The 22,320-nt window shown below is 34.0% G+C and overlaps 1 protein-coding gene across 1 annotated transcript in view; it reads right to left on the minus strand.

Moving 5' to 3' along the window:
* Window positions 1-18,294: 18,294 nt before the first annotated feature.
* LOC110382612 (alpha-2Db adrenergic receptor) overlaps window positions 18,295-22,320 on the minus strand; it is a 418,397-nt gene continuing 414,371 nt past the window's right edge. The window contains exons 4-7 of the mRNA XM_064040191.1: window positions 21,694-21,843; window positions 21,280-21,377; window positions 20,072-20,210; window positions 18,295-19,067 (exon numbers count right to left, since the gene is read on the minus strand). Of these exons, the coding sequence (XP_063896261.1) occupies window positions 18,489-19,067; window positions 20,072-20,210; window positions 21,280-21,377; window positions 21,694-21,843 (966 nt within the window). The 3' untranslated portion in view covers window positions 18,295-18,488. The remainder of the gene's footprint in view (window positions 19,068-20,071; window positions 20,211-21,279; window positions 21,378-21,693; window positions 21,844-22,320) is intronic.

Below are 22,320 nucleotides of genomic sequence, written 5' to 3' on the forward strand. Positions count from 1 at the left end.
ATTACAGTACCGAGATACAGTTGGGGGTCTGGAAGAATATGTGAATATTTATCCGATCTATGCTATGTGGTACCTATGTATCTTGACGGTTCCGTCCGAGCCCTCCTCGTATGAGCTCTCCTGTGGGAACTATTCTGCACACCCAGATCAAAAGTCTGAAGCCTTTCTCGATAAATAGCCTATCTAATAGCCTATCGAAATATTTTTGTAAATCAGTGCAGAAGTTCCCGAAATGTTCAAAGAAACAAACTCTTCAGTTCTTCATTAGTAACGATTTCCCTTCAAGAATAACACATACAATCTTGATAACAAACTAGCTACATACCGGAGCAACGATACTGGTAAAGTGTTGCTATCGTGGCGGTAAGTCGTAAGTGCAACACGACGCTTTCCTATATGTGCTTCTGAAATGTGCATCTTCTTAGTACAGAGATATTTAGAGTACAGAGAGTCAGAAAGATGAATAATATAAGGAAAGACGTCCCTTCAAGAATACATACATTCTTGATAACAAAGTAGCTACATACCGAAGCAGTGATACATGTAAAGTAGTGCTATCACGGCGGTAAGTCGTAAGTGCAACACGACGCTTTCCTATCTGTGCTTCTGAAACGTGCATCTTCTTAGTACAGAGAGAGATATTTAGAGTGAATCACTTATTAGCTCTTTCTTTTATATTATTAATAATCTTCTTGTGATTTCAACGTCATACCTCAGCGGGGCCCAGTAGGGCCAAGGCCTGCCGGGGCTGCGGGATTGTTCGAAAGAGATAAAGCGGCCCTGGTACATAAAAGGTCTATGACGGAACACGACGGTTTTTAGTCAGTAAGAGTCTGACACTCCCTCACCGCTGCTAACCCACAGCGGGAGGGCATTTGATGATTTTTGAATTCCAAAAACACTTGCATCCCAAGTCTTCTAGTATCTGGATAAAATATAGCCTTTCTTATTTAGGGATAGTGTAGGTTATTTTTTTTGGTAGATTCAGTAGTTTCGGAGCCTTTAGAGTACCCATAAACAAAGAAACAAGTAAAACAATGTGTCAACTTTATAATAGCTGAGGGACACTTTATGTAATTCCAATATATTCCTGGATAGGCACCTACCATTAGACATCAGCGTGAAGATTCAAGACCACTTTTTTCCGCAAAAAAAAAAAGAAATCCCCACGTCTATGTCACACTAAAGTCTATAATCTCTTTTTTGCAATAGTTTTATCTATTTTCCTGAAAGAAACTTTGTCACGCGGCCTGAAACTGATAAATCTAAATATATGTCTGTTTTTATCTGACAACGTAAGTTTTTGCGTGTTCCGTGTAAAGGGATATAAGATTCTAACTTATGCGGTATTTTGCCTCTTTACGTGTGCTATGAATAGCTTAAGTTTTTTACTTGAATCGGTATGAATGTGGTAGGTATTTACTTAGGAAGATTTAATTTTTATTTAAGTTATTAAATGTTTATCTTTATCATGTATAACGGTTATTTTTCTTAATGTACAATGGTTACTATTTTCACTTGTGATCCTCATTAGGGCCTGAAGACCAAACTATCGGAAAAACTATCTGGCTAACTAAAAGTTTTCAGTCTGCGGTCTAAAAATCACAATAGGTATGAGGCCTTAAAACTACAGATCAGGTAAGATATTGAACAATTCTAGAAATGAAAAAATATTAATCAAAATCGCTTCTCAGTAAACTCAGTCTGAAAGAGTTAAATATAATGCATATTATTACACGCTTCAAGTAGAAAACAAACAGATCCAAGTATATAACCTCCACATTTGAAAAAATCTCTATTAAAAAACATATACATACCTACTTATCATAAATCTTCACAAACCCAGTTCGATTTAAATGACACACACGTCTCAACTAAAACAAATATTCAAAGATTATATTACCGTCCCACCTATACCTCAATAAGATATAACAAACTTACACACAGAACTTTCTAGAGATACATTCGACGCAAACTTCAAAACGCAAGACACGAGGAAATTACAAAATGTACAAACTGTACAAACTGTACAAGTTTAAAACTACTAAGAATTGTTATCTGTTGTCTAGTTGTGCAGTTGTGTCCCTGGGCGATTGCCAGTGTTTTCATTATAAGAGAAAGACTAGCTTTTTGTGCGTGTGAACATATTTATTTCGTGTAGTTTGTGTGTTCTTTCTAATAACGACTAAATATATTTACTTAGTTGAAATTTTTCATGGGGAAAAATAGATTTTGATAAAGCTTTATATTTATGGCTTGAATCATGACTGCTTGTCGGCCACGGCAGAGTTATATTACACAAGGATTTACGCAAAAGTACCTACTTAGTTTTTTCACTCAAATAGAACGATGACGATGACAGGAGAAAGATCAGGCGCAAGACGGACACTTAGGTATATGCTCTTGGAGGAACGAGTGTGTCACTACCAACTTCCAGACCCAAGTTCCTTAAGTTTATTTTGGCATATGCTCAGCAGCCTTAACTCTTCCAGACTTAATCACTAGCACCTAGGCTACTTTTATATTCCATTTCGAAGGAATTAGTTCGTATGAGACCTAGGTTAAATCACGGGGAACAATAATAATATATCTATCTATAGGCATAAGTAGGTATACGTAGACGTTAAGTTATCCTATCATAACGGTGAGCATTGTAACTTGCAAACTTACGGCTCAGCTGTGTTCTTCTGTGTGCACGCTCGGTAAGGCAAGTGTAATAGATACTGTTTAGGGAAATTCCTTAGTGGGAAAGTACTATGAACGAGAAAATTTAGAAGTTGCGTGTTTCACCAATAAATGATGTTCCACTACAAAAAATATTTTAGGTACCTAATCCGCCTGACAGTCTCTGACGTGGAATTATAACAATGAAATATGCAAATGCCATGTGGAATATGCAAAGCAATCAGGTAGACATAGGTTTTACACGGGGGTCTTATACAATTCACTTCCACTCTGGGCTGCTATGTGGTAGGTACCTAAGTTTCTAAAACCCACAAACATAAGGTACCTTTACTAGTATCAGTGGTTTTATAGTCTTTTCCTAAAAAGCACGTCTGTCGTGCTTGTGTCGTGCAGTGACCGCCACTGCAACCGAGTGGGCAGTTGTATTAGAGGAATATGTAAGAAAACCGAATCAGTACTTATTGACTTAGCTAAAAACAGTATCAAACACGTCACACACACACAGTCATCAACGGCAGTGCTTGCTAAGACAAACGCAACGTATGCGTTATCGATACGTCAACGATAACGACCGCCTTGCACTCTGCAGCTGATGCACTTTGCAACTGAACATAACGAACTGGATTGCAAGTTATTTCTTATGTACATATAGAAAAGTACATAATGAAACGTGTATATAATTAAATAATGTATGTACTTAAAACTTGATCTATGTGGATGAAAATGTAGTTTGGGGTGTCGAAATTGAATTTTTTTGGGAATCGTTAGGAAATTGTAGAAAAAATAATTACTTAGTTAAAAAGTACGTAAATTCTGTACAGATATCCAAATAGTTACCTATAGGCTTCTTCGATTAGTGGACTGTCTAATATTGTAAGTTTTTTTCAAATATATTATTAGCACTTTCAAACAATCATACATACAAAAAAATTCTCCAGCTAAGCTCAATAATTTACAAGAAAAAAAATCACAATCGATAACAGACATCTCAGAAATATTCTTCAAACCGCATATGATAATATCTCCAGTCCTCATATCTTGAGGAGTTAGCAGAACTCAAGCATTCCCGACGGCTCAGCGATATTATGTCGAATTCAGATCAAGTTAGACTATCTCTCGGACCGATGCCAATCTTTCTGTGACTGCAAATACAATTTAAACTGTTTTGTAACTGTTTTGTCTATTTTTGTTTAGTAAATAGTAACATTCTTCCCTTATGAATCAATTACTAGATATATTAGGTATGGTTTCAGAGACTTTCTTTTACTAAAACTCAATTTTTTTTAATTCTAATTAGACTGATAAATCAGCACTGTTAACTTTATGGGTATTATTACATTAAACGAGATACATATTTCTTTTAATTAATGGTTACAACAGAACCTCTTTATTTCAAGACTCATTTTGTGTCTACGAAAAAAAAAATTGTGTCAAAAACGAACTAGCAAACGTCATTGTAATATTTTCGCGACATTTCATTGCAAAATTCTCGTTGTCAAGAAAAAAATATTGTAAATTTTAGTTTTAATGTGTCTTTGGATATTCTCACTTCCAAGCTTCTTTTGCTGGATACCCCTCATCTGTTTGTGTCCCTTGCTATTCTGCAATCCATTCTGCTGTCCAAATAGCATCCTACTCTGCCTCCCGACCTGGTACTTAATCTGGTTTTCAAACGAAGATGATGATTTGAAGAGAGACTGCGACACACGTGAACAGAATAAGGATACATAATCAAGCTTAAACTCCATACGCATAAAACATAGAAGACACAAACCAAGCTTACTCCATCAATAAATATACTAAGCTCAGTTTTAAACAGAATGGGAGTGAAGTTTCATTTGGAAGCATAAATGTGTTTTCTAATTCTGCCATTGCTTGTGAGCCCTTTTATTTCGTGTTGTCCCTGCTGGGACTGTTGCTTAAATCGGGTGATGGACGACAAAGAGTGCCCTGATACGTGCCCGCAAACCGAAACGATCGTCGTCAATTACGTGTAAACGGAAAGGTTGACGAACTAAGCACAAAAACCGAGCTTAATATCTAAAACAGGTGAAATATATATTCTAGAAATTTGCTACCTGTTTTGTTTAAAAATGTACGGTTTTCAAACGAATGTGTTTTCTGTAGTGTCTTTCATGCCCGTTGCTTTACATTCTTTAGGAAGTTCGGTTTTTCGGTTTAGGCCTATATATGAAGCTTTAATGTACGAGAAAAGAAAAAGAAAAAAAGGGGGTAAAAATGTTTTAGTTTTACGATGATTTTATAGTATTTTGTTATTAATTGTAAGCATATTCTAATTTTAATAAAAGTTCTTTTTTGTTGTTTATATTTGAGTTTATTTCAAACATCTTGAGTGTTATACTCAGTCTTTTTAGAATAAAGAATTGGTTTAATATATTATTCACATTTACGTGCCATAGTATACGTATATGTATGCCACTACACATAGTTCTCCAACCATCAGAAATATTTATAATACTTTGAAAATAAAATTAGTGGCTATGACTTTATCAGACGGTCTCTGAAATGCACATTATCTTTATAATTTTTATAACTTAAAGCTAACTTACCCCAACAATGTATTTTTATATCCCAAAAGAAGCACTTTCCTAACCCATCATTCGTCAATGCTCTTCCTTATCGGAGTGCAGTGAAAACTTTACCCATTACTTGAACTTAAGTGCGAATTTTAAAACCTAACTTAGATCATAAAAGAGTTTAGTGTGCTAGACTGTGGTAACTAGTCTATGATAGTTATACACGCTTATGTAGAGGGTTATCTTGCATCTCGCTTTCATGATCCTGGTTTTAAAACACCCTATATTTTAACTTTTTTATCACCATACTAGATTTTATCTTAATCGGTGCAGACATTTAAGAGTGAAACTAACAGTCATGTGTATGGTCTTTTATAATAACAAGTTTCTTTTTATATGGGGGCGTAACTTTGTTCCACATGGATGTAACAAAACTGCAAGTAATTTCAACTAAAATAAAAACAAATTAAACTACTAAATACAAAATATTTAATAACACCTTAGAAAACATTATTACACTTAACAAATGAAATACAATCACACCTTAGGCAAACCACAGCCAATTTTAACCACTTCTACATTTTCTTTGTCATCACTTTCAGCACAGCAAGACAACAGACAAGGACACAGAATAGGATAACACGTGACTAGAGGCACCAACAGTAAAGGTAAAAACGGAAAAATTGCTATACAGCACATATGTTTAAAAACTAAGCCCGTTCTACGAGACATATTTTAATCTCACTATTTTTGCTCACAAAATCGTGCTTAGTTTGTTAATGTGTTCAATCCTTTGCCCGTTTTTGAGCTTCGTCTCTTTTCGTGCTTAGTTTTTTCTCTTCGTCAGGAATAGCCCAGTTTATGCACCAGTAGCAACAAGGTATGCACGATACGAAGGGACTGACGAGTAAAGGCACAAAATTTGTGAAACAACAAGTTGATCGTATGTCAGTGTCGGATTTCGCGCTTTTGTTAAACATTCGGGATTTGAGCTTACTTTGTTTACATTTAATATGCTTGGTTTATTTAAAGCATCAATATTACACTTTTAGTAGCTCGAGTTGTTCTTGATAGGCGAATATCAGGTTATACTGACAATTATAAGCTTAATAGACACAAGTTTTGTAAAATACAAGAACACTGATGATTAGAAAATAAATTATGAAAGTATACTGATAATTTTAAACTTTTTATTTAGTTTTTTTGTGATGTTTTTATAAAAAAGTGTCAAAAATAACATCGTGCTGTGACGGGCGCGACAGTTAGCACAGATATAGTAGAAAAACTGTCTCTGACTGAAAAGAATTTTATATTTTTGGTGGTTGTCTGAACTCATTAACATATTAGCTTCACTTGTAACTATGGTATGTAAGAAAATCTTCGAATCTTAATTTGACCCACTTCCCGGTCTTCGATTAGGATGAAATTTTGCACACGGTCTGAGTTTTGATGACAATACATGACTTGCGTGTTTTTTAAGTTTTATAAACTATGTTTTTTTAATTTAAGGCTGTGTATCAGATTCATCTCCCAGGTCTAAACTACTTCCGCTTTTATTTTTAGCTTACTTAATGAGGGTTTTCTCTCCTTTTTCTGCCACCGGGTGGAGCCACGTATGCGTCTGGTCCAAACAGCTGTCAAATAGTATGGAATTGTAGGGTCCGAACTTGTTGCTTATTGAAATTCTGTTATATTGGAAGTGTTATTGATTTTATTATGGACTACGGTCAGAAAAAGCTTTCCGGACTAAAAATTTTGCTCAGAATGAGGGGTGCAAAAGTCACTGGTTTTAAGGAAAAGCTCATTGAAAGGTAGATAACGTAATGTACTAGAATTTGTTTACACAATATGATTTCGTTTTTTATCTACTCAACCGCAATTGTGAAACAATAATGCAGTGCTTTAATTATAAAATAAAAAATCACTAAAATCGTTCACGGTTCATAGTAAAGATAAGCACTTTGACGGGTACCTAGACCTGACGCCTCGGTGCTGCCACCTCGTGGACGCCATTTCAGAAAACCCTCATTGGTCTTGTCGTTTACGCGTGATGGCGTGTGTAGGGAAATATGGAGTCATTTTTATGCAAGCATGTATATAGATTACTGCGATTACTATCCCTTCGAATAAATAATAATTCTTTAAATAAAAACACGTATATAAAGTAGAAGAATATATTTGTTATTAAATAGGAGCGCATCGTGTATCCTTAGAATCCTTAGTCCCGTACACGTCACGTTCCGGGTCCTCATCAAAGTGCACCACTAGACACTGACAACATTTCAGACCTGAAATTCACGAATAACAAGTATTATTAGTTATTAAAATTATCAGTACAGTTACATAGAAGAAGAAGCTACATGGGCCCTGGACAAGTATATAAAGCGACCTATGTAGAGACCACAGGGCTTTATGAAATCATCTGCCTAGACTTTTGCCAGATATGTGTGGATCGGTGTCCAGTTTAAAAAGATGCAGCTGAGCACCAGTGTATTACATAGAACGACGGCCTACCTGATACCCTTAACCCGGGCAACCTGATACCTATTGCTCATTGCAGATTGTTTGTGCAGTGACTACTTATAACGATTGCCAAAGATGTTTAAATGGTCAGTAAAACTATTATTCAATATGCCTTCCGAAACAAGGACCGACCATGCTAAGCGTTGCTTTACCTTATGATCAATCGACACGTGCGGCTGTAACTAAGCTACGAGCTCCTCTCATAATGCTCATTCAATGGAAAAGAGAGTCTGGTGCTTAGCAAAACCTGGATATTTCATTACCTTTAACGCATATAGGGAGGCAAGATAAGCAAGGAAGAAATATGGAGGGAAACCAGCAAGCACGAGGAACACAAACACAGAAGCACATGTGAACTCCTGGTCATCTGTTTCACTCCACCATAAGCCATTGAAGTCAGAAGCATTTTTCTTTGAATTTCTCTCTTCTTTTTCGAGTTTTTGAAATGACAGTAACCGTTGGATGACAGTGACAGTTCTTTAATGTCAGATGACAGCATAGAGTAGGTTCCAGTTGAGTTTGTCTATGGTGTTAAGGTATTGAACCTCTTCAGTTTTGTTGATGGTGATTTTATGAACATGCTTTCGCAGTTGTTACGGAGGGGTAGTTATTAGCCAGAATGTCTGATAATCAGTCTTACCAAGGAGTAAGTATCAGGTTGCCAAGATAAGGGTTGAGAAGGTCAGATAGGCTGTCAATACATGTAAAATGCTTGGTCTCAGCAGCATCTAGTTTTACTGGATGCTCAACTTCAACATGTTTCTGAAAAGGTTTCGCAGACGATGATGAGTTATAACATTTTTGCAACGAAACATAGACTTATCTTGAGCACACTGTCACTTGCCAAATAACGTCTAAAACAATAAATTATAAAATTTCACTCCCTCCAAGTGTTCATAAGTTATTAACAGCCACGGATGTCTCTAAACTTAATCCTAAGTGAATTCCGACAACTTTCCGAGCGCGGTTTAAGAAACTACACTCTGTTTTGTTATGTACAGGGTGCTTGAAATTGTAGTACCTAATTAAACGTTGAACGAGGTCTATGGTTCTGAAGTAATCATGCTGAGTTTATTTGTTTGTACTCGCAAATCTCAGGAATTAATTGGTAATACATATATATAGGTATTGAAAAAAAAGCTGCGTTATTTATCGAGTAACTTTATTTTTAATCCTGTTGCGCTTTGTAGGTACTTGTCAAAGATGGAAGCAATTTTTTTATAAAATGTAATGTAGCTGCATTGGACAATTTTTTAGTTTAAATCTTATCAACCAGGACTCGTCTTATACTTGCCTAAGTAGTTTTCGTAATTGTCCCTTACAAAACACCCTGTATATATATTTGTTTTAAATGTTCCCGCGATTGTTTTTGTTTTACAAAGTTTGTTTGAATTGTTTGTTTATGTGGAGTTCGCGTTGGTTTATTTAATAATAGCTTTTATCTTGTTAACTTACAGATTAAATAGGTACCAGTTTATTTAACTCTGAAATATCAGTTGTTCGATATCCTAACTAATGTTATAAATTGAAAGTAGCTCTGTCTGTCTGTTTTGAGCATTTTTCAAACCTATTTAGTAGTTTCGGCATAGTGTTGGAGAAAAAACTATCTTTCTCTAGTAATCTTTATAATATTAGCATGCTATGTACCTAATAATAATAACTTAGGGACTTAGCTACCATTGCTTTAAGTATTTTTGTAGTAACTGTATGCGTTATTGAATTACATGAATGATTTACTTACTTAAAAGCGCCCTTACTGAAAGATATGCTTGATAGTAAGGTTATTTACTAAACTCAATACATATAAAACCTTCCTTTGTCAAATAATGAAGTTACGAGTAAACTCTTTGTAACATTCCCATAACCAAGCGTTTACCCAGAATAAGCTTCCTTTAAACTATACTTAAACGTAACAAACAGGAACAGTTTAACCAAAATTAACGGTTGTTATAATTCGTGATCTAACACTAAGTTATGGATAAGTTACAGTTAAGTTATAGATAAGTTAGTGGCAGTACAAGTTGTGATAACTTGAAGTGCGATACACCTGACTTGTTAACGGTTGCATGGATAAGTTGTTTCTAAGTAGAATTACACTTGAGAGCATTTTAACTGAGACTTGTCTGAAACAGCAACATTTTATAACGGGTTTTTTAAAGAATACCACACGGTAGTATTATTTATTTTCTTTTTGCGGGTAATATTGTAATGCTGGCATATAATAGTGCTCATAAAACTAATTAAGTAGGTACGAGTATTTGACGACTTTTCCATACCTCCGTCTACGTAGAACGACAAAAAGTTTGGCGAGACTCTTAGATTCTACCATTGTACAGATTCTACTATAGCTCGTAATTTTCCTACCATGTTGTTTGAAGAGGTACCGTAAACAAAGGGATACTTAAGGTATAAAGACTTTTTTTTAATTTCATGGACAATAGTGTGGGTTACGCGTATAATAATACTAATTTGCATACAAATTATACGTATTTGAAAAAAAAAATAACTAAAGAATCTGTATTGTATTTAAGCTAAAAGCTAAGCGAAATAAAAAAAAATAACTATTTTTTTCCCAAATAAATAAAATGAAAGAGATTTTCTTAAAAAAGAGGTTCTAAACCTTCCGCTAAACTATTTCTTTTCTCCCGACTTTCAAAAATCATGTTCACTTCTTCGAATTTTCAAAACCCCTAGCACCCAACTACCCTCTATTCTACACTATAAGTCATATCAAAGTATCGGCCAAAGTTTCGAGTTGAGAAAACTTCATTAGCCCTAGTTGGGGAACATAAATTTCAAATCGTATTTTCAATTATGTTGTGTGTGAGTTAACAGGACATTTCCCGGGAGGCTGACTTCCCTTCGAGATATACTGGTGAGGAGGATGGGTAACTAAAACAAATATTTTAATGTATTTACACTGATATTATAAGGTTCAAGAGTTTTTTGTATGTATTTAAGAGATTCTTTCACTGTTTCATAGGTTATTTATGGAGGATGGCTGGTTATCCAAGTGAGCGGAATAGTACACTCGCGGGACACGGGTGAATCCAGTAGTGCTAGTTATTGATAAGTTAAGAAGGTGTAATAGAATTTATTTTTGACAAAGATTAAAAATAAATTAAATCCCACCAATTTGTATATTATAAGTTCTGTTTCGGATCATTATTTATTTATTTATTTACAAATTTTTGTACACACACATAATAAAGAAAGATGACAGGAAAGAAAGAATTTACAAAGGTAATGCTTATTTCTAAAAAAATCTCTTCCAGCATACCTGCGAAAGGAATAAGAGAATAGAAGAGATGTAGACAGTGTGTAAAAAGCAAAGGAAACAGAAATTAAAATGGAAGAATTAGGATAGCGCTTAGATTTTTTTGAATCGATAACAATTTTTTATGATTTTAATACTTACGTCCTTTATAATATGTACATACTTCAATTTTATTTCACCTTGCATTTAATTAAAAAATTAAGCCTTAAACATACTCACCAATTTGCCCTCCCGTAAGTCACGGTAGACTTCACAAACTGTGCCTAACTTAACAATCAAGTTGCCTACGTTTGTTTCGATATGTGAAACTCCTTGGGACCTACATTACACATAAGTATAACATAACATACATACATACCTATATAAGTAAGTATTATAGTATATTATCAGCTATATCGTGCTCTCCCAATGGATTTGATCGAATCTGTCGGCGACTCGAAACTTAGGTACTGTTAGCGACAAAAGTAGCTGAACAAATCAAAATTTTCAAAAGTTCTTGACAACGTAGAAGGTATTTCTTTAAAATTTACTTAATATCATCTGCCTAGCCATTTTCCAACTATGTTGGGGTTTGCTTCCAGTCTAAATGGATGTAGCTGATTACCAGTGTTTTATAAGGAGCTACAACTAAAACTAAAATAGACGAGTAGTAAACATATTGAATAGGTACACGCCGTCCGCGTCGTACCACAAAAACTTTTAAACATCTGTTGAACACTTGTCTAACAAAATGTCAGATTATGACGTTGAAATAGGGTTTATTGAAATACCATTTACAGCTACATTTTTTTAGACAAGTGTTCAACAGACGATTGAACGTTTTTGTGATATGACGGATTTTGAAAATTTTGATATGTTCAGGTGCTTTTGAAGCTGACTGTACATAGTTTAGTAGTTCATACTTTTATATGGCTTGTAGTTTGGTTGTTTTAGCCTTTAGCTATGGACTAGTGGTATCTTAGGGATTGTTATGTAGCTTAGAAGTTCATGTGGGAATTATAAAGCATTTTGATAATGATGGGAATAATTTTCTTTTCTCAACTCATATTTAATTAGTTAAAATTTATTTTATTAAACTGATTTTGCTCGACCTGGGAATCGAACCCAGAAACTCGAACTCGAATTTCCAAAAATATTGATATTCTGTATATTTGTCGCTTCTATTTTATGGAAACTCATTTCTATTAACAATCTCAGGTAAATCTTATTAGGTACATTTGTATATTCTTGTTTACGATAGTAATTAACATTGTCTTTACTACTTCTTGCCCTATGCTTGTTAGATTTATTATGATTAACTGTAGTTTTGCTATTAATATGAATGGAGTGTACCCAATACCTAGTACAATACATGTTTACAAGTACACTTATTTGTACCTACTGAGGGTGTGAGCACATTAGTAATGCTGTGATATTGTGTAGATTTTATTCAATTTTGACTAGTTCGTCATTGAGAAAAATATTCATATTTGTGTGTGTTGTATGTATGCACTACATGACAACTAGGATTTGTAATGTAACCTATCAAAGGGTATTTCGAGGGAATAAAACAAAATAATAAAGATTAAAATTTGTATATTGGTACTTCGTATATTTTTTCATTTACATTTTGAGTCGATAAGAATTAATAGTTAATCGTATAGTCTTAGACGATTTTAATAATTATAATTATATTTTTTATATAAAGAACTATATAAACGTAACGCGTTCCGAATTTTTATATATTTAAAAATTAAAATATTTAACAAATACTATATAGATTATTATACTATAAGTATAAATAGTTTTTTATTAATTTAGAACATTTTTTTATTGAACAAGTTACTAGATACACAGGATAGCCACCTATAAGTTATTTAATTTTAAAAACATTCTAAATATTTTCACTAAATAAGAAATAATGGCGTTAAATTGTATTTTTACAAGACTTTTCAAGACTGTACAAAAACCTGTATGTATTTTGGAAAACTTTTACACACTTAAATTATACTTTTCACATTTTTTACTAAAATTAAATTAAATAATTATTGCATTAATTAATCATTCAGGCAACACTTGTCGTGAAGTGTTGTGTGAACAAGTTTTAAAGTCTAAAGGCGACTTCAGACTTTCAAAATAGAACCTGCACAATGAGCGAGGGCTCTGTGCTACATTGTGGGGTTCTAGATTTTCAAAAAATTGTTACTCCGCATCAAAAATATTCTTTCATCAATTTCCATACAAAATCAATAAAAAAGAAACCAAATTATTTTTTAATTTTTATCCAAACAAGTAAGGAAAGGTATCTACTATTATTTGATAATCACACACACTTTGGAAGACTATATGAAATATTAAAATAGTGAAAAATTATACACGAAAAGAAAACTACACTCTCTATTGCTTCTGAATTCAGTACATAATTAATATCTAATAATTATTTTATCTAAAATTCTAATTTAATAACTATTTCGGCAATGGTGTTGCAATGTTATTATTTTACTTAAACTTAGTTATAATACTTAATTATTAAGTATTATTAATATTAACTCTAAGATCCAAGAATCTAGTTTACACCGATTTAGAATTAAGTTGTCGTTGTTGTTCATTAATAATTATTTTACAAGATTTTCGCAAGAATTATTGAGGAAATATTATTTACAATTGTATTTATTTTGGAAAAAGATTTTATTAAAAACTATCATCAGTCGTAGGTATAGTTGAATAACAGTTTGACAAACCAAACAAAACATTTTATTGTGACAGTTTAAAAAAACCTTAGAAACTTGAGTAGGTATACAAAACATATAATATAGAAGGAACTCTACATTATCCTAGAAATATACATAACCCTTACATACTAAGTGGAAACAATATTTATACAAGGTTAAAATTTTATTGGATAAAATGTTTTTCACTATTCATAAGATTAGAAAATTTACAGGAAGTATTTGGTGTTCTTTTTGGTATATTATATTAAATTTTACTTAATTTAAAACTTAAGCTATATATAAGTACAATATTTACACAGAAAAAAAATAAAACAAAATAACATATTAAAGCGGCCAGCGCTGTTTAAAAAACATTTAAAATATCAAATTCGACCAAAAACTTTGGCTGAATAAAAACCTTAAGACAAAAGAAAATTAAACTAATTATAATATTTACATTATTTTTCAAAAAAGTGCATTTTATTGTTGTGGAGTGCTTGTCGATAGGCACAGAGGCACAGTCATTTTTTATTTTATTTTATTTAAAATATATTTAACCTACTCAAACTGAACATACTGTGAATGGATTTTAAACTTTTCTAAATGACAATTTACTATTAAATAATAAAAGTACATAGTTTAAAATATATATATGTATATGGAAGAATGTATATGATTATATAATAACTTTGTTTTTATTTTAAATTATTTTTGTAATTTAAGCATAAAATAAAAAGGATGTTTAGTTCAGTTTAAAAAACTTTCACAATAAGTTCAGTAAAATTTAAAACACCGCATCTTTACAATGGTTGTATTATTATGGTTGTTATACATTAGTTGTTGAGATTTCGCAGTTTTATACATACATATTTAGTGTCATGTGTTTATATACATTTTAAAAGAAATCTTTTGTGTTCTAGTTTTGTGATAATTTAGTTTCTGAAATAAATGAAAAATATTTTTTTCTTGAAAAGTCAAACAAAAATGTGTATACATAATAATTTCGAAAAATTATATTATGTATTAAATTATAGTAATACTGCTGTACCATTGTACGTTGTGCTAAGCAATGTGTATGAAAGATTTCTTTTAAAATGCCAAGAGTTTAAAATAATATTTTACTATATACTTTGTTTTATGAATGGTGAAATCTTAGGATAGTCAATATAGCAAATAATTTAACATGAAAACTACGTATATTTCACTATTTTGTACGTATATAAGCGTATGGGTAAGTCTTCGAGGGATTGTTAAAGAAAATATATATAAATGTATTTTAAATATATAATTAAAAGCTATTTTAGTGATTTTCTAGCAAGTTTAGAGTTTCTAAGACCTCATTATCCACTGTGGTATGACAGAATTACAAAAACCAGTTTTTTTTTAATTATATATAGTCCTGTGAAATCTCTTTACTGTAATCGTATTTCTACCAGTCATGTGATTAGGAACAGAAGGTTAGGAATATAAATAAAAATAAATAATAAATAAAAATGTTTATTTCATCAACTTATACATATTACTCTATACGACACTTGGAATCACCTTTTAAGCAAATTTATGCTTGTATTAGGTTGATTCGCTCTTCCAGTTTACGGTAGCTAAGTACATAAAGATGTGAAATAAGATACGACTAAAATTAAAAGATAAGACAATGGGGATATAAACAAAATAAAACAGGAGGGAGTGCACACAAGTTATATGAGTGTATGTGTGTGGGTGTAAGTGTGCGTATGTGTGTGTGTGTGTGTGTGTGTGTGTGTGTGTGTGTGGCTAGGAGTGAGAGTGATGTGGTTCTTACGAGTTATCCTATAGTGTGTAACATAGATTCAATTTCTTCGTAACTTTTAGTTTTCAACCATTCAGAGAGTGTCTTTTTGCAGTCGTGGTAAGTCAGGTGATATACATGTAGTTCTTTGTCTAGAACATTGTAGATGCGAGATGACAGTTTAGAGTATTGTCTTGTGGCAAATGTAGTATTGACTGTGGGTTCCGGAGCAACCTTCTTTTTCCTTCTAGTTTGAATAGTAGAAGGGCTGAAGGGGAGAGATTTGTGTTTTTTCAGAGCGGTTTGGAGGACATATAGCTTTCTTACGGACAAAAGGTCAGTGGTTGTGTATAAGTTAACAGTAGGGAATCTTAGGGGCTTGAATAGCATGAGCTTCAGCAGTGCTCTCTGGGCCCTTTCTAGTTCTAAAAACTTGACTTTGGTTGCGCCGCCCCATATTGGTAGACAGTAAATTAGTATAGATTGGGCTAACGAGATGTATACTTGTTGGATAAGATCCTTCGTTGCCACATGACGAAGAGATTTGAAGGTCCACATTAGTTTCCTAACTCTGCCCATTAAAAGTTCCAAGTGAAGATGCCATGAAAGTTTTTGGTCAACTATTACTCCGAGGTATTTGATGTTACTGACTTTGTTAATTTTTAGACAAGTGCAGTTGGTATTAGAAAAGTCAGGGCAAGTATGGATCTTAATTTGAAAATCTAATGATGGTTGGGTGCGTTTATTTAAGGAGAAGCAAATATAACTGGTCTTTGAGATATTCAAAGTTAGCAGGTTGGTGTCAAGCCAGGTGGCTACCCTGGACAAGCCGTGTTCAGCGGTTCGGCGAACATTGTTCCATGTATCACCTGAAAAAATTATTGCCGTATCGTCAGCGTAGGAAACTATGCGGGCGGATGGGAGGTTCATGCTACATAGACTATTTATATAAATGAGGAACAATGTAGGACCGAGCACGCTGCCCTGTCCAACACCATATGTGGCTATTTCTTCGGAACTAATGAATGTTCCGATCTTAACAACATAGCTACGTTCGCTCAAGTATTCGCTGAATAATTTCAGCGCTGTCCCTCTAACTCCGATGCCCTCTAACCTGCGTAAAAGGGTGGGGACAGATACTGTGTCGAAGGCTTTTTTAAGATCCAGGAAGACTGCCAGGCACTTACTACCACTGTCTAGATTTTCAGTAACACTGGATGTGAGAGCCAGGACTGCGTCCTCGGTGGACTTGCCCTGTTGGAAGCCAAACTGTGACGAGGATATAATTCCGTTCTTTGTTAAATAACAGAGTAAGCGCTGATTTATTATTCTTTCCACTATTTTGGAGAGGGATGGAAGGACCGATATTGGTCTATAGTTTGACGGATCAGCTCTGTCCCCACTCTTGTACACAGGAGTTATTACAGCTCGTTTTAAGGCTTTTGGAAAGGCACCTTGTTCGAAGCAAATGTTAATTAGATGTGAAATAATAGGTGAAACAATTAACTGAGCAGCCTTTAAGAAGTTTATATGAATTTTGTCCCAGCCGGTAGCACTATTAGGTTTTAAGCTCCTAATTACAGCCACAACTTCCTCAGGGTCTGAGTTGAGTAGCACAAATGACGAAACAGGTGAATCCGTATTTCCTGTAGGTACGTTGGGGTCGAAAACGGCCTGTCTTACTGGGGTACTTAGGATATTGTCAGCAAGGCACTTCCCTATTGTTGAAAAGTATTTGTTTACATTATTAACGGCGGTAAATATTTGAAAGGATTGTTGTTTTTGTCAATGGCTTGATTGCCATGAATATGGTAATATCAACATAAAATGAATGCGTTTTTTTTTAAATTCTGAAGTATAAAAAAATGCTGATCTAACTGTACTGATGTCAAAAATGCAAATATTTTTTAACATCCTGTAAAATGGAAAATTTATAAAAATCAAACATTTTTTATAAATGTCTGAAGAAAAGAAAAAAATATATAGGTATCATACGCACTTTTAATATATTATACCACAGTGCATAAGGGTACTACCACAGCTAATGCTAATTAATGTCTTACAAAATCTGATGACATTAAAGCTATGTAATTCCTTTATTATGTACTATTAAAGGAATCATTATATCATAAGTATGTATAATTTTTCAAATCCATTAGTGTTTTTGCAGTTTCTTCATATTTTATATTCATTAATCTATGATTTGCTACGAATATCAAAAAACCCTACGAAATGAATTATTAAGTATGTATGTACTTTATAATTTACAATTCCTTTTTTTATATTTTGCAAATAAAATGTACAATCAATTCATGATTTTTTTTCTAATATTTCTATTTTATTTTACAGTTTTTTTTCTGAAGATTGGCACTACTTAGTTTATGAACGTTAAAAAATAATTATTCCATTAAAATTAACTAATTATTAAACAGTTATTGTTTATTTTACTTTATACAGTCCTATTTATCTGATCAGATTTTGTATTTACTTTTAAATAGTTCAAATGAGGGCACTTATTTTATAGTTTCACATGAGAATGACAATTTCTATATAAAAAGCTTAAAAATATGAACAAGCTGACCTAAGACGTTATGATGAGATAAATATCTATTTATTTATTTATTTATATGTAAGCGTAAATTTTATTTCACCACTGTTGTATTGACCGCTGAATTTCTATTCTGACTGGTAATATTATTTCTATTGTATACTAAAAAAAGTTAAATCAACTTCTATTACAAAAGAAGAATTCACTAAAAAGTTTCAGAATATTTAGAAATTAAAAAGAATACATGTCAAATTCAAATACTGTCAAATCGTTCCAAAAAAATTAAACCAGCCAGAATTCGAAAAATTCAAACTCGGAACCACTGTCACCGTCCAACCGTATAACCTCGTATAACTATGGAGTCCATTCAACGTACATTGTAAAGATTCGGTGCTGCCCTCTGCTGGGCCATCAGAATCCTGTTGGCCACACAGCGGTAACAGCACACGTATGCTAAACATCACTTAAACAGTATCCTCCGAAACGCTCTTCTGAAATCCTTGTTGAAAATCGTATAGATTACCGGATTGAGCACAGAGTTCATATACCCAAGCCAAAATGCTATCGCGAACGCGCTCGACGGAATCACACAGTTCCTGCAAGCAGCTTTTAATATATACAAGAAGAAAAATGGCAGCCAGCAAGCGATAAAGCTGCCCATAATTAACCCTAGAATTAAAGTAGCTCTTTTCTCTTTTTTTCTCGCTAATCTCTTCTTTTCTCTCTCAGGGTCTCTGGGTTTGTGTGGTTTTGGTAAAGCTGGTTCTAATTCTGATTTGCTTGGTTGGGACTTCTCCTGTCTTCTGTCGGTTTTTTTGAAGATTCTGAGTTTGAGGGGTTTGACTCCGCCACAGCGGCTGACGACGCCGGAGTCGGAGGAAGATGGTTCCATCTCGGAGACCATGTCGGCGTCAATGGCGACGCTGGGTGCTCTGCCCCTGGTCTGCTGGAGTTGAAGCTCGCCGTTGACTGAGAGAGTTGAACTCCTCAATGGACAGGATGCTAGAGGATTTTTTTGTACTTGTGCTGATGTTACGACCTGCGGAAAGAGGGGTTCATTAGTTATTGTTATAAGGTAACTGGTTACTTTTTTGGTTACGTAACGATCGTTTTAAGGTAGATGATAAAACTAAAGGGAGGGCAAAGAAGGTTTTAATCAGTAAAAGTCTGAAACTCCCTTTGGCTGCATCTACGTATGATGGGGCCGTCTGACGATTTTGCCATGTCCAAAAAGCAAATAAATAACCGCAATTGATAGGACGTAATTATAAGAAACATTTTAATTAAATATCCAATAATAGTGATCAAAAGTCTACCAAAAACAACATCCATCAAGGTTCAACGGTTACTTATAGTTAAGTTAACTCGAACTTAAACCCGCAGCTCACAGTTAGATTAGGTAGCTTCTAACTTATAGACTAGACGTTAACTTTACCTGTTAAAGTCACCCCTAACTTATTGATTGGGATTAAAATACCGATGGTTGAGCGCAGCTAAGGAGGTATAGCTAGGAACAAGATTATAGACTTATTTAGACTAGATAAGGGGATACATTTCATTATGGAAGTATTTAGCTAGAAAACTAACAAATATACGCATTTCAGTCTAAATTCCAAGTAGAAGCTAATGTTGGAATAGCCAATTTTAGTAAAACATATAAAAATAATTCAAAAACCTTATCCAAATCGGTTCATCTGTTTAAGAGCTGGTGCAGTTAAAGTGCCACAAACATACCACCAATCACATACTACACCCTCTTTTTGCGTAGGAAACTGGGAATCGAACCCAGAAACTTTTGCAACACTGAGGTCCGCACTTTCCAACAATATGGTGGCCGACAACCTTGGTACATCTTGATGAAAATCTATCATGTCCTGAAAGGCTTGATCGTACCATAAGCGTGTCTTTCCGTTCGTCGGGCGGCGGGGGTATGGTGTCCCCCGCTTCGTTCGTCGATATGTCCGACGCGAGCTTGCACGTCACTGTCGGGCACTCAAGGAGTCTACTATAATGATAGCCTATATCACGTTAAGTTCATCATACCTTAAGCGTGTCTTTCCGTTCGTCGGGCGGCGGGGGTATGGTGTCCCCCGCTTCGCTCGTCGATATGTCCGACGCGAGCTCACACGTCACTGTCGGGATCTGCACTTGAGGAGTTTCTATTGTTGATATTGTGCTTTCGCTGGAAAAGAAGATAATTTAAGTTAGTTATTCAAGAATTAACAATAGTGTCTGTTTTGTGGAAAAATTGGAAATAAATTTTGGGACTGCCATATTCCTAGTTTATGTCTGAAAGCAGCCTGAGATAGTTTCTTTGTTAGGAAGTAACATGGAAAAACTTCCCTAGCACCTTGTGGGAATCAAACAGATTGTCTTCCACTCCCAACCGTCTCAATTCTATAACTTTTTTCAGTTCCAGTTTAGGTATTAGTCTCATCCGATCTCCCGAAAGCTGTCTCTTTAAGTGATTATTCCATATCACAATAATTTTAATCACAATATTCTTTTATTATAGCTACAAGCCTACTCAGTACATCTTACGTATTTATTTACTCCCAAATAAAGTGACACACCTATTTACTTATCCATATAAAACGGCGCAGACATCCAACAAAGAATTCCAAATTTTCGCTAACGAGAAAAAATTCCAAAGATTTTCGTTTTCGCGACGGAATCCCAAAAATCCTTAGCAACCCGGATCTCGAGCCCGTTTTCTGGATTCCGTATCTAATAGGGATCCCTTTCTTATAATTTCTTCTTGTCCGTCAAAAAACTCAAAGAGCTTTTATTTGATTTAATTTAATGCTCGAGGAAGTGCTAAAATTGTGTCATTAATATTTGTAATACAAATATGCCTATTGTTTTGTAGGAAACATTACAATTCAAATAAACGTATAATAATCAGAATCAGAGACATCCCATAAAAAATCCTGTAGTATATAGAACTTTGCAAAATTTTGAAATTGAACTTATGGCGAAGAAAGACTCTTTGATTAATGTGGTAGTTTGTATTAAACTAAGATGGAACCATTTCATCATTATTATGTTCCTGCCCTTATCCCAATTTTATTTGTGGTCGGCGCATCTTTTCTTCTTACATACATTTGTATCATATAGCTTTCAAACAGTGTTTTTTTTTTTTCAAAACCATTCAGTAGTTTGGGAGTTTTCTCGAACAAGTATGATATTTTTTCCACTTTACTATATTATTAGTTTAGAAGATTATATTATTAATAAATGCATATTCGTACCCATTATTATTACTAAGATGTCCCGGGGGCATGGGATGTGTGGAAGGCATGGGTCGCGTGCCCTTCGGGGGGTTGCTGAAACTCGTCTGCTGCTCATTCTATAAACAAAACAAGCGTATTAACACTAGATATTGTGGTTTTCACCAAAATAATTGGGGTCTGTCAGTGACACATTACATTTGGTTAAATCAACAATTTAGCCAAAAGACCACAGGATATTTTTAGCTTTATTTTTAGTTTCTATACGACCCATATTCCTCAAGGTATATCGGTCGTATAGAAACAATATGGATCCTGTAAGAACAGCTTAAAAAAGTTGAAGAGCCATAAATTACCTATTATATTCTAATGTGCATCTGTATGTATGACCCTGTGCGTGCGCGCATGCTTAGAAATAATAAGCCCGATACTCACAGGCCTAGGCCTCGGATTTTTCCTAATCCCTCTTCTTGCTCGGGCCTTAGCTGCGAAGTATATCCTGATATACACGAAGACCATGATGCAGGACGGTATATAGAAGCTGCCGAGCGCCGAGTAGACGACGTAGCCGATGTCGTCTGACACCTGTGGGGGAAGAAAATGGGGGTTAGAAGAGGTCTTGGTATGCTGGTTTTCGGGAAACCAATTGGAGATGAAAGACCACGCAGAATTGAGCGGTTTTATTTATAGCACATATACCAAAGGTAGGGCTTTTGAGACGAAAAAATCTGCATTCTGAGATTTTTGTAATACCTACTATTAATTTTATAATTTCAATTTTAAATAGTAATTTTTCTAACAGGATTTCCGTCTAAAGCGATAGCGTATCCATTTCAACGTCTTACATATAAAATATGTATCTGAAATTAACTTCTTATTTGTAATGTATAAAATTAAGGTTCTAAATATGTACTTCACCAATACCTAAAAGTAGATTAGAGGTGAATTTAATAACAGTACCTAATTTAAAGAACCAGAATACCAATATCGAATTTGCTATTCTAGTCTTCCCAATCGAATTTGATTCCTTACATAACACTAATTCCAATTACCATTTCTTCA

This window comes from Helicoverpa armigera, chromosome 21 (assembly GCF_030705265.1).
Source record: "Helicoverpa armigera isolate CAAS_96S chromosome 21, ASM3070526v1, whole genome shotgun sequence".
Lineage (NCBI taxonomy): Eukaryota > Metazoa > Arthropoda > Insecta > Lepidoptera > Noctuidae > Helicoverpa > Helicoverpa armigera.